Source organism: Aquarana catesbeiana, linkage group LG10 (genome assembly GCF_042186555.1).
Source record: "Aquarana catesbeiana isolate 2022-GZ linkage group LG10, ASM4218655v1, whole genome shotgun sequence".
Classification (NCBI taxonomy): domain Eukaryota; kingdom Metazoa; phylum Chordata; class Amphibia; order Anura; family Ranidae; genus Aquarana; species Aquarana catesbeiana.
The window spans coordinates 186,991,713-187,005,016 of record NC_133333.1 but is presented as its reverse complement, the minus strand read 5'-3'; the positions used below and the strand labels follow the sequence as shown (position 1 = coordinate 187,005,016).

The following is a 13,304-nucleotide window of genomic DNA, read 5'->3' as shown; positions in this document are numbered from 1 at the left end:
TTGCATTCAAATTTTTATGTTTAATACATGTTTCAGTTTATGTCTCCTTGTGCTTTGATCTGTCACAGTTATCTTTAAAAAATGGGAGGGGGACAAAACCACAAATAAAAACAACACATTAGGGTTTTCAATTCATTCCAGTCACAGCCACATGTGTTGTGTTAATAGGTGTTGTATTTTTACTTTGAGAGCTATGATACCCAAAGATATTAGGAAAAGCTTTAGACAGTAAAGCTGCTGATTGACAAAAGTTTATAGCAAGGATCTGTTATAGCAGCTTTCCTCCATCCGGGTTCCATGGAACCTTAGTCTTCCTCCAGAGATTGGTAAGAGTTCCTTGAACATAAGTTAATTTCTTTCCCGCATATACTGATAATCAAAGTAAGGGGGCAATATTCCCTGGACTGCCAATGTATGGACGCGTTTGCACACTGAACATAAATGTAAGGGGGCAATGCATAGACCTCAAACATAGGATGGCCTTTCCTATTGGGCAAACAAGGGGCAATTTACCACTGACCACTAAGGTCAGGGGGCAGTAAACTGATCACCAATGAAAGGAGGAGTTACACTGATTGCTGATGTATGGTGGACACTGGACCACCAATTGAAGGGGGTACTATGTTGGCCACCAAGGAAAGGGGGCACCTCTTTACTGATCCCCAATATAAAGGGGCCCTACACCAACCTCCAATGTGTCAGGGTGCATTTCTAGAATGACCACCTGCGTAAGGGAGCATATTACTGACCACTAGTTGCTGATAATGTACCATGATCTGTACATATATTAATTTTAAGCAGGAGTTCCCTAAGATTTGAAAATTATGTGTACGGTTCCTCCGGGATAAAAAAAAGTTGGGAAAGGCTATTTAACAGATATATTCTGCTTCCTCTATGAATGTCTAATGCATTTTTAAGCCATGCATAACTAACTCATACTAACTAACAGTGGGATACTAAATGCTACTGTACAGCTTGTGACCAGCATTATTAAACTTGTCAAAAAAAATTCTCACCCAAGCTTGCAATCTTTCATCCATAAAATAATCCAATCTATTTCATCTACCATAATTAGCACAAAATGGAAAGTTTCCTGATCAGTGAGATATTAAACCACTCAAGGTATCCTTGCAATGGGAAAAATGATATCTTATAGCAAAGCTGCATCTAATATTATACTGTAGTGTAAATATTGTGAATGGGATAAGATTGACTAGCACCATCATCCCTTGAATATCAAAATGAACCAGTGAGAATGATTGGAGTGGGATTTTTAAGGTACAAAATAGTCAACAAGCATTGAACTGTTAAAATAACAATTTTTTATTTACAATTTTTATTAAAACAATGAAAAATTGGTAAAGCTATACTGTATTCATGTTGTACAGTAGGTATTGAAAAAGAGTTCCCTTGCATATAATCTTCTACATGTTTTGCCATCCTGGCTTCATCAGGAAGTACATATAAGGAGGGATGCTACTAAACAAAAAAGAAATAACAAAAATTCAAAAATCAAATAGCTTAAGTACAGGATACTAATACAAAAATGTATTTTTTTTATTTTTTTTATTTTTGTTATTTCTTTTTTGTTTAGTAGCATCCCTTAAATGTACTTCCTGATGAAGTCAGGATGCCGAAACAAGTGAAAGATTATATGTAAAGGGAATTTTTTCAAAACCTACAACATGTATACAGTATTGCTATACCAATGTTTTATTGTTTTAATGATAATTGTAAATAAAAACTTGTTATTTTAACAGTTCCATGCTTGTTGATTATCTTAGAGCCCTTTCACACTGCCAGTGCCTGGGCGTCGGTGGTAAAGCGCTGCTAGTTTTAGTGGCGCTTTTCAGGAGCTAGCGGGGCGCTTATAACCCCCGCTAGCGGCTGAATAAAGGGTTAAAAGCACCCGCAAATTGCCAGTGCTGAGATGCTTTGCAGTCGCTTCAGCGGCGCTGCCCATTGATTTCAATTGGCAGGGGTGCTTTAGGAGCGGTGTATTCCCCGCTCCTAAAGCGCTGCAAAGAAGCTGCTTGCAAGACTTTTTTTTATCACCATGCCGGCACAGCGCCCCAGTGTGGAAGCACTCAGGCTTTCACACTGGGATTGCAGATGAGGCTTTTTTCAGGCACTTTACAGGAGTTATTTTACCGCTAAAGCGATTGAAAAACGCCTCCAGTGTGCAAGGGGTCTTAAAAATTCCACCCTAAACATCCGCACTGGTCCTTTTTGCATCTAATAATAGTTGTGGATGATTGTTGGTGACAAAATGGAAATAGCTGCTTCTTTTATGATGACCATTCTACTTTCTCCAAGCATTACTAACATAATAAAGTATATTGAAGAAATTTCACCTTTGGATATCCTGGCTAAATCCTGCAAATCTGTGCCAGTCTGATACCTCTTTTTCCTTCTTCCAGTTGGCGTTTTGCGGGAAATAGATGCTATCTTCACAAGTCGCATTTGGTTTGATGCTTTATCAGGAACTTTTTCCTGAGCACCGTTTTTTGACCACTGTGGCTCACTGCCTCTGCTTTGCTGTGTTGTCTCATTTACATCAGTGTCCTTTGTCTTCATCTTCCTTTCATGTTGTTTGATTCCCTCTGACCCCGGAGATGGTTTTGATGTATCACATATTACTTGCTGTGAGTCCTCTTCTCTTGTCTCAGTCGGACTGACTTTTAACTGCATTTTGTGAAATGGTTGGGCTGGGTCATCAGAGAGCCCAAGCCAGTTAATTGTAGACAGAAATTGAATGCAGTTTATCTGTCAAGAGAATAATATTTAATGGATGTTAGCCAAAGGCTGGTCAAAGCATCATCTCAGGTACTTTTGGGTGTATGCAAATAAATAGGATGCAAACAAACAAAACACTTCACAAGCATGCATCAAGGGCTGCTCTACCTTGTTTTGCACAACAAGTGCTTAACCATAAGGATCTTATAATTAAGTGTTTTTTGTGCAAATCACATCTGTAATTAGATAATACATTTAGGATAGTTTAGTTTATTTCATTAAACGTTCTTTCTTTGTATTTATGTTCTTTTCTTATTTTTTTAAATAATGAGGGAAAATAACGGGCCGTTTTATGGCATAAGAACAGTAAGAACAGGTCCATGTTAGGTATAGGGGCCTTCATAACCATCAGAAGCTCTTTCAGAACAAACTCACCCTTAAGAAAAAAGCCATCTCACCTTAATTTAACTTTCTGTATTGACTTTTGACTAAAATGGCACAATTTTGCTGAAATTACCTTATTTTTCATCATCAAGGAAATTGAAACCCATTTTGCTCATCCCCAGTTGTCAGACACCAATAGCTATCTATTAATGTTACTTCAGTGAATCATTCTCAGGCAGACTTTAGTTTAGTTCTAAAGTTCCAGTATAGTGTGCTATTACTCAGTCAAATAAAAAAAAATAGTTTCTTATCAAATACGTTGTCATTAAAATTCTTATCAGAATTTTAAATCTTACCTGAACACAAATGCTTCATATTTAATGCCACACCTGGAACATTTATTGTGTCTAGTATTACCAACTCTACCTTCATGCTCTGATTACAGGTGGAATTGTATTCCTTCCTCCTTATGTTACAATATCAAATTTAAAGTGTAAATGCAAATTTTTAGAAAAGCTTGAGAATACCCATACTAAAAGTAAGTATAGTGGCTGCTACTGCTGACTTTGGTTCTAATTATATTAGTTCCCTGGTTATCATGCTAATCCAATAGTTTCAGTTCTTTAAGTCACTGACCTGAAACCAATATGCAGATTAGGAACTCTAACTTTCCTGATCGTCACATTTTCCCTGGGATCAGTATCTCAGAAAATATTGAAGCCAGCAACAGTCAAGAAACAAACTCTTTTAGAAGGTTGACGATGATAAAACCCCTTATATTTTAGTAACCATATATACAGCGATAGACTTGTGCATCATAATTTCATACAACAAACATATAAAAGTGTCCATGCACATATAAAGTGTCTATGCAAATATATTCAAAAAGCTCAATGCTGTGCAAAGTTCCATCAAAGATATTAAGCCATTAGCTTTGGGTGCTTATCATCTGCGAATAACCTCCAAGATCCTCCACTTCCACACCAGAGAGCTCCCCAGATCAACATGACCACCTGTGATACTGTAAGGCCCCGTACACACGGTCGGACTTTGTTCGGACATTCCGACAACAAAATCCTAGGATTTTTTCCGACGGATGTTGGCTCAAACTTGTCTTGCATACACACGGTCACACAAAGTTGTCGGAAAATCCGATCGTTCTAAACGCGGTGACGTAAAACACGTACGTCGGGACTATAAACGGGGCAGTAGCCAATAGCTTTCATCTCTTTGTTTATTCTGCGCATGCATGGCACTTTGTTCATCGGATTTGTGTACACACGATCGGAATTTCCGACAACGAATTTTGTTGTCAGAAAATTTTATATCCTGCTCTCAAACTTTGTGTGTCGGAAAATCCGATGGAAAATGTGGGATGGAGCCTACACACGGTCGGAATTTCCGACAACAAAGTCCTATCACACATTTTCCGTCGGAAAATCCGACCGTGTGTACGGGGCATTAGTCATTAAATGCTTATGTTTCCTCAGGGGGTTACACCTTTCAGGGACACTGTCAAGCCAGGGCCTTCTCCATTCTTTTGTTTTCACTAATCCATCTGGCTTTTTCCATTCAGCATCAAAAGCTATATTACTTTTCCAAATGGCAGACCTAATGAGATGATTTCAGACTCTGACATCATTTGGAGTCTTGCCGATGTGGAGAACTCTTGATGGAGAACAAGAGGAGCAATCTACTTTATTTTTTTTATTGTTCCCATTATTCATCCATGGCCTGGAGGATGGGGGAGAGAAATAAAAAGAGAGATAGAGGGACGGTGGAGAGGCATCGAGATTTAAACCAAAGAACAAAAATTTTGTATACTACAGCTTACCTTAGATGTGGTAGCTGCATTTGTTTTCTCTTTTCAGACATTTCCAGGTGATCCAGCAAGTTACACTTTACTGTCATAGGGTGACAATGCTCTTCTACTCTAATATATCTATGGAGGAAGAGAATTGTCATGCTAGGCTGCTTTCCTTATTTGACATGTCAATTCCTCTCATCTCTATAGCATAGGGGAGGTGTTCTGTAGATTGCATATCTGGAAATCAATTAACATTGTTTAAAATGTAAGTTTGGTTCGCAGAAAGTTACTAGGACACTGGATTTCCAGTAGGATCAACAGATCCTTCTTTTCCTAAGGTGACAACACTCACTGACTGTACTATATCTACAGTTGTGTGAAAAAGTATTTGCCCCCTTCCTGATTTTTATTTTTTTTTGCATATTTCTCACACTTAAATGATTCAGATCATCAAACTAATTTTAATATTGCACCACGATAACCCAAGTAAATCCAAGATGCAGTTTTTAAATTATTATTTCATTTATTGAGGGAAAAAAGTTGTTCAAACCTGCCCGGCCCTGTGTGAAAAAGTAATTGCCCCCTCCCATTCTGAATCTTGAATGAACTGTGATTAACCACAATTTTTTGGAAAGCTGAGTTAAATTTCACTTGCCACACCCAGGCCTCATTACTGCCAGTGTGGAAAAAGGGAGGGAAAATACTGCGCTAAACCAAAAAAATGACAACTATAAACAGCTGCTAACACTCAAACAAACAAAGTCCAAAACAATAGTAGTGCTAAATAATGTGACCATAATGCCCTGTACACGCGGTCGGACATTGATCGGACATTCCGACAACAAAATCCATGGATTTTGGCGCAAACTTGTCTTGCATACACACGGTCACCCAAAGTTGTCGGAAAATCCGATCGTTCTGAACGCGGTGACGTAAAACACATACGTCGGGACTATAAACGGGGCAGTAGCCAATAGCTTTCGTCTCTTAATTTATTCTGAGCATGCGTGGTACTTTGTGCGTTGGATTTGTGTACACACGATCGGAATTTCCGACAACGGATTTTGTTGTCGAAAATTTTATAGCCTGCTCTCAAACTTTGTGTGTCGGAAATTCCGATGGAAAATGTGTGATGGAGCCCACACACGGTCGGAATTTACGACAACAAGGTCCTATCACACATTTTCCATTGGAAAATCCTATCGTGTGTACGGGGCATAAGAGTGGAAACATCTATACATGCGACTAAATGGAAATTAAACACATACATAAAGGGACCAGTGCACATAAATAATAATACAGTGAGTGTAGACACACTCAAACACATGGAATGAATGCGTGCAAATGTGAATACATATAACACAACATGTGAGGCTTCGGCTGAGGCTTCGTTCAGTCAGAGGAAGAGCGGTGGAGAAGCTGGCCAACTGACCGATGCCTTTGAACAATTTTTCAGTCCTCAGCGCCAAGGTCTGATCGGTTCAAGCAACCATCACCAGCGTCTGCATTATATGATGCAGGAATATCTAGGGGCAAGAGCAGACTTGGAGAGCTTTCCAACAGAGCATCCACTAGGTTACTAGGTCTTGAGGATGGACCACTGGCCAAAACTTGCTCAATATGCAATTGAGCTACTTGCCTGCCCTGCATCAAGCATGCTTTCTGAACGCACATTCAGTGCTGCTGGAGGGTTTGTAATGAATCAAAGAGTGCACCTGTCCATAGACTCCATTGATAGGCATAAAAATGAATCAGTCTTGGATCAGCAGCTATCAAGCACCTGATGCTGATGTAACTGATTGAATTTGCTATGGATCTGGGATCCCTTGAAGACTGCCTATGCAGACTATATGTTATAAACATGGGAAAGATGCGCTACTTTACAGGCATACTAAGGACACCCCCCAGGCATGATATTTAAAGGAATATTTCATTTTTATTGTTTCACTTTAAGCATTATTAAAATCACTGATCCTGAAAAAACTGCATTTTTTAAAACTTTTTTGCATTGATACATGTCCCCTGGGGGAGGACCCGGGTCCCCTAAAATGCACATAATCACAAAACTGTTGGATAACACCATACTGATATAAAATATCTTATTGGAAACATTTTTATTTTGGTGCATGTCGTAAGGCTGGTGCGTTTGTGTATCGTACACTCTTCAGGGGCAGTTTGCACCAAAATCTACAAAAAATAATATATATACATCGATCAACAGAGTACAGTGTGCATTGTTAAAGGGGAGGGTATACAGTATCTCACAAAAGTGAGTACACCCCTCACATTTTTGTAAATATTTTATTATATCTTTTCATGTGACAACACTGAAGAAATTACGCTTTTCTACAATGTAAAGTAGTGAGTGTACAGCTTGTATAACAGTGTAAATTTGCTGTCCCCTCAAAATAACTCAACACACAGCCATTAATGTCTAAACTGCTGGCAACAAAAGTGAGTACACCCCTAAGTGAAAATGTCCAAATTGGGCCCAAAGTTTCAATATTTTGTGTGGCCACCATTATTTTCCAGCACTGCCTTAACCCTCTTGGGCATGGATTTCACCAGAGCTTCACAGGTTGCCACTGGAGTCCTCTTCCACTCCTCTATGGTGACATCATGGAGCTGGTGGATGTTAGATACCTTGCGCTCCTCCACCTTCCGTTTGAGGATGCCCCACAGATGCTCAATAGGGTTTAGGTCTGGAGACATGCTTGGCCAGTCCATCACCTTTACCCTCAGCTTCTTTAGCAAGGCAGTGGTCATCTTGGAGATGTGTTTGGGGTCGTTATCATGTTGGAATACTGCCCTGCAGCTCAGTCTCTGAAGGGAGGGATCATGCTCTGCTTCAGTATGTCACAGTACATGTTGGCATTCATGGTTCCTTCAATGAACTGTAGCTCCCCATTTCCGGCAGCACTCATGCAGCCCCAGACCATGGCACTCCCACCACCATGCTTGACTGTAGGCCAGACACATTTGTCTTTGTACTCCTCACCTGGTTGCCGCCACACACGCTTGACACCATCTGAACCAAAGAAGTTTATCTTGGTCTCATCAGACCACAGGACATGGTTCCAGTAATCCATGTCCTTAGTCTGCTTGTCTTCAGCAAACTGTTTGCGGGCTTTTTTGTGCATCATCTTTACAAAAGGCTTCCTTTTGGGGCGACAGCCATGCAGACCAATTTGATGCAGTGTGCGGCGTATGGTGTGAGCACTGACAGGCTGACCCCCCCACCCCTTCAACCTCTGCAGAAATGCTCATACGTCTATTTCCCAAAGACAACCTCTGGATATGACGCTGAGCATGTGCACTCAACTTCTTTGGTAGACCATGGCGAGGCCTGTTCTGAGTGGAACCTGTCCTGTTAAAGCGCTGTATTGTCTTGGCCACCGTGCTGCAGCTCAGTTTCAGGGTCTTGGTAATCTTCTTATAGCCTAGGCCATCTTTATGTAGAGCGACAATTCTGTTTTTCAGATCCTCAGAGAGTTCTTTGTCATGAGGAGCCATATTGAACTTCCAGTGTCCAGTATGAGAGCGTGAGAGCGATAACACCAAATTTAACACACCTGCTCCCCATTCACACGTGAGACCTTGTAACACTAACAAGTCACATGACACGGGGGGGGGTGGCTAATTGGCCCAGTTTGTACATTTTCACTTAGGGGTGTACTCACTTTTGATGCCAGAGGTTTAGACATTAATGGCTGTGTGTTGAGTTATTTTGAGGGGACAGCAAATTTACACTGTCATACGAGCTGTACACTCACTACTTTACATTGTAGCAAAGTGTCATTTCTTCAGAGTTGTTACATGAAAAGATATAATAAAATATTTACAAAAATGTGAGGGGTGTACTCACTTTTGTGAGATACTGTACATATGGGGGAATAGAAAGAATCACTCATCCCCAATAGATACTCACATGCCAGTGAAGTGTAAGCCACATGGGGTGAGTAGCTGCAGGCCGCCAAATAAGTCAAGTCCGAGAGCTAAGGGAAGAGCCCAAAGAGGGAAGGCCAGGCACAAAGAAATCCCCATGAGGTGTGCTGGTAATAATCCACACTGGTGATGTGTAGTAATATGGATTCTAGAATTAATTAAAATATAATATAAATGTGTATGAAGTATAACTAAAGAGTTACTAGAACCCAAAATCACAAATATCATAAGTGCCAGTGTTGTGGAATGTCTCTACCTAATGGAGTAATATACAGTGGGGCAAAAAAGTATTTAGTCAGCCACCAATTGTGCAAGTTCTCCCACTTAAAAAGATGAGAGAGGCCTGTAATTGTCATCATAGGTATACCTCAACTATGAGAGACAAAATGTGGAAACAAATCCAGACAATCACATTGTCTGATTTTTGAAAGAATTTATTTGCAAATTATGGTGGAAAATAAGTATTTGGTCACCTACAAACAAGCAAGATTTCTGGCTCTCACAGACCTGTATCTTCTTCTTTAAGAGGCTCCTCTGTCCTCCACTCATTACCTGTATTAATGGCACCTGTTTGAACTTGTTATCAGTATAAAAGACACCTGTCCACAACCTCAAACAGTCATACTCCAAACTCTAAGACCAAAGAGCTGTCAAAGGACACCAGAAACAAAATTGTAGATCTGCACCAGGCAGGGAAGACTGAATCTGCAATAGGCAAGCGGCTTCGTGTGAAGAAATCAACTGTGGGAGCAATAATTAGAAAATGGAAGACATACAAGACCACCGATAATCTCCCTCGATCTGGGGCTCCACGCAAGATCTCACTCCGTGGGGTCAAAATGATCACAAGAGCGTGAGCAAAAATCCCAGAACCACACGGGGGAACCTAGTGAATGACCTGCAGAGAGCTGGGACCAACGTAACAAAGGCTACCATCAGTAACACACTACGCCGCCAGGGACTCAGATCCTGCAGTGATAGACGTGTCCCCCTGCTTAAGCCAGTAGATGTCCGGGCCCGTCTGAGGTTTGCTAGAGAGCATTTGGATGATCCAGAAGAGGATTGGGAGAATGTCATATGGTCAGATAAAACCAAAGTAGAACTGTTTGGTAGAAACACAACTCATCGTGTTTGGAGGAGAGAGAATGCTGAGTTCCAACCAAAGAACACCATACCTACTGTGAAGCATGGGGGTGGCAACATCATGCTTTGGGGCTGTTTCTCTGCAAAGGGAACAGGACGACTGATCCGTGTACATGAAAGAATGAATGGGGCCATGTATCGTGAGATTTTAAGTGCAAACCTCCTCCCATCAGCAAGGGCATTGAAGATGAAACGTGGCTGGGTCTTTCAGCATGACAATGATCCCAAACACACCACCCGGGCAACGAAGGAGTGGCTTCGTAAGAAGCATTTCAAGGTCCTAGAGTGGCCTAGCCAGTCTCCAGATCTCAACCCCATAGAAAATCTTTGGAGGGAGTTGAAAGTGTGTGTTGCCCAGCGACAGCCCCAAAACATCACTGCTCTAGAGGAGATCTACATGGAGGAATGGGCCAACATACCAGCAACAGTGTGTGACAACTTTGTGAAGATTTACAGAAAACGTTTGACTTCTGTCATTGCCAACAAAGGATATATAACAAAGTATTGAGATGAACTTTTGATATTGACCAAATACTTATTTTCCACCATAATTTGCAAATAAATTCTTTAAAAAATCAGACGATGTGATTGTCTGGATTTGTTTCCACATTTTGTCTCTCATAGTTGAGGTATACCCATGATGACAATTACAGGCCTCTCTCATCTTTTTAAGTGGGAGAACTTGCACAATTGGTGGCTGCCTAAATCCTTTTTTGCCCCACTGTATAATGGCTAAAAGTTTTGCCCTCTAGCAAAAATGTGCTGCCAGGAGACAGGCTAGCATGGAATGAGGACCTTATATGCGCCAAGCCACCCCCCTAGGGCTCCACCCAGCGTCACACGGTACAAACGCAAACAGGAAGGGAGCCTAATCCAGCGCAGCGGCAACAGCCACCCACAGCAGCTGGGGACGCCACCATCCACGTGTTTGACCAGTTAGAAATCGGACTGGATCGGACATCACATGCATGGCGTAGGGGCGTGACACCGATGCACAAAGGGCAAACCCGCCCGGTCCCCGTATCTGCTGAAGTGGCCGTGGGGGGAGGGGCCCTGACATGCCTCGCAGCTCCCGGATAATTGACAGACAGGACAGCCAAACAGTTCCAGACCCCACCAGGATACACGTCAGCTACTGACCCCATGTGGCTTACACTCCACTGGCATGTGAGTATCAGTGGTTCGGCTCATCCCTAGTGGAGAAACAGGTCACCAATCCTTGGGGCTCATATACTTTGAGGTAATTGTGGTTAGAGACAGGCTATCAATCCTTATGGCTCATATACCTGGAGATCATTTTTGGTTTGGAAACTGGTCACCAATCATTGCGGGTCATATACCTATAGATCATTTTTCATGAGAGACAGGTCGCCACATCCTGGGGATCATATAACTACAGATGATTTTTGTGAGAGACAGCTCACCAGTCATTGCGGGTCTTATACCTACAGATGATTTGTGATGAGAGACAAATTACCAATCCTTGTAGCTCAAATATTTGGAGATGATTTGCTGAGAGAAACACGTCACCAATCCTTGTGGCTCATGTACCTACAGATAATTTTTGGTTGGAGACAGGTCACCGATCATTGCGGGTTATAATACCTACATATCATTTCTGATGAGAGAAAGGTCACCAAACCCTGGGGCTTGTATACCTACAGATGATTTGTGATGATAGACAGGTCACCAATCCTTGGGACATATGTACTTACAGATGATTTGTGATGAGAGACGGGTCACTACAGATAAAGATGATGTGTGGTGAGAGACAGGTCACCAATCCTTGGGGCTCATGTACTTAAAGATGATTTTTGGTGAGAGACAGGTGTCCAACCCTTGTGGCTCATATACGTATGGATGATTTTTCACTTGCTGTGGCTGCCAGCAGAGCGGTGCTTTTCTTGGTAGATAGCCTCAGTTAAAGGCTCTCCCGTGCTGTGCTCTCTTTGCAGGTCATTGTACACCCAGAAAAAGGGCAAGTGTGAATACAACAGGAAAGACAATGGGCTGGATGGAATCCAATCTGCTAATACTGGAAACAAGAGAACTGTCATGCCAAGTTACTTATTAAAAACAGGCTGTTGGCATGAATGGAAGCACATAGTAGACGAAAGACAGCTCCTAATTTTCTAATCTACAGGAACATTTTGCTCGTGCCAAGAGAGATTTTGTGCAGACAGGTTGAGCAGCAAAATGTATTTGTGCACTTGTTAGATTAAATTTCATATACTGGTTGGACCATAAGATCTTTCTGTGCATCACAACAAAATAGAAGAACCTGAACCTCTATTTTTGGCTGAGCCAGTTTACTAATTTGTACTGTGAGATGAGTGAATGCAATATGTTCTAAATTTCCAATTTATACTGCGTAAGTAATGATTATTAACCAAAAACAATCCCACAATGGCCAAAACTGAAAGTTCAGTAATGAAGAGATTAGAACTCCTATCAAGTTTTTTTTGCAGAGGTGAGTATTTGCATTCTTTAGGTCTGCTTTAAGAAGCGGTAGGCTAGTAGTGAAAGCCCCTTGCATCATTCAGCAAGATTTATCTTTCTCTTAGCCATGTGATGCTAACATTCAAATATAATTGGGCTCAGCTGAAAATAACAGTCACTTTTTTTGAAACACCTATCCCGGTGTGTTTAGCTTTATTATTTGAGCCTAATGAGTATTTGCACATATAGATGTTTTATTTCTCCTGACTGATATCAAACAGAATTTGCTCAGCTACGGGAGCCAGTTAAAGTTTATAAAAGGGCTAGGTGTAATATTTAATATGCCTCCATTCCAGGAAGACACAGTGAAAAGGTTTGTGCATACATGAATACGTGTACATTACACTCATTACATAAAATGGAGGAGAGTCAAAGAAAATAAAACTAGTATGCAAATAAATACATATTTGGTCTGTGTTCCAAAGGCTGGGTACACACTGGCTGAAAATCAGCTGGTTCAGCAGGAACCAATGACTGCAAGTGCTGATCTGTGAGTACTGATGGGGGATGGGGGCCGTAAATCTTTCCTGCTGTCAGAGTTCAATAGAACAGCAAAGGAGATTTCCTCACCAACATCACTTGTGTTAGTACGGTGATCTGTGTTTTCTTGTGTTCAATCCGCTGGGTTCAACCCGCTATTGTGTGTACCCAGCTTTGCTAGAAATGGGTTCAGTTCAAGGCAGGTTTGCAGAAGATAACTAAAGTTCGGGTGCTGAATGCAAACCCCACTGAAGTCAAGGGGAGCCAAATGTTACAAAAAAAAGGTAATGGACATGTTCTAGGTTAACAG

At 41.3% G+C, this 13,304-nt stretch overlaps 1 protein-coding gene across 1 annotated transcript in view; it reads right to left on the bottom strand.

Moving 5' to 3' along the window:
• TTLL10 (tubulin tyrosine ligase like 10) overlaps positions 1–13,304 on the bottom strand; it is a 130,654-nt gene that overhangs the window by 66,952 nt on the left and 50,398 nt on the right. Inside the window, exon 2 of the mRNA XM_073603070.1 lies at positions 2,355–2,766. Coding sequence (XP_073459171.1) covers positions 2,355–2,691 — 337 coding nt within the window. The 5' untranslated portion in view covers positions 2,692–2,766. The remainder of the gene's footprint in view (positions 1–2,354; positions 2,767–13,304) is intronic.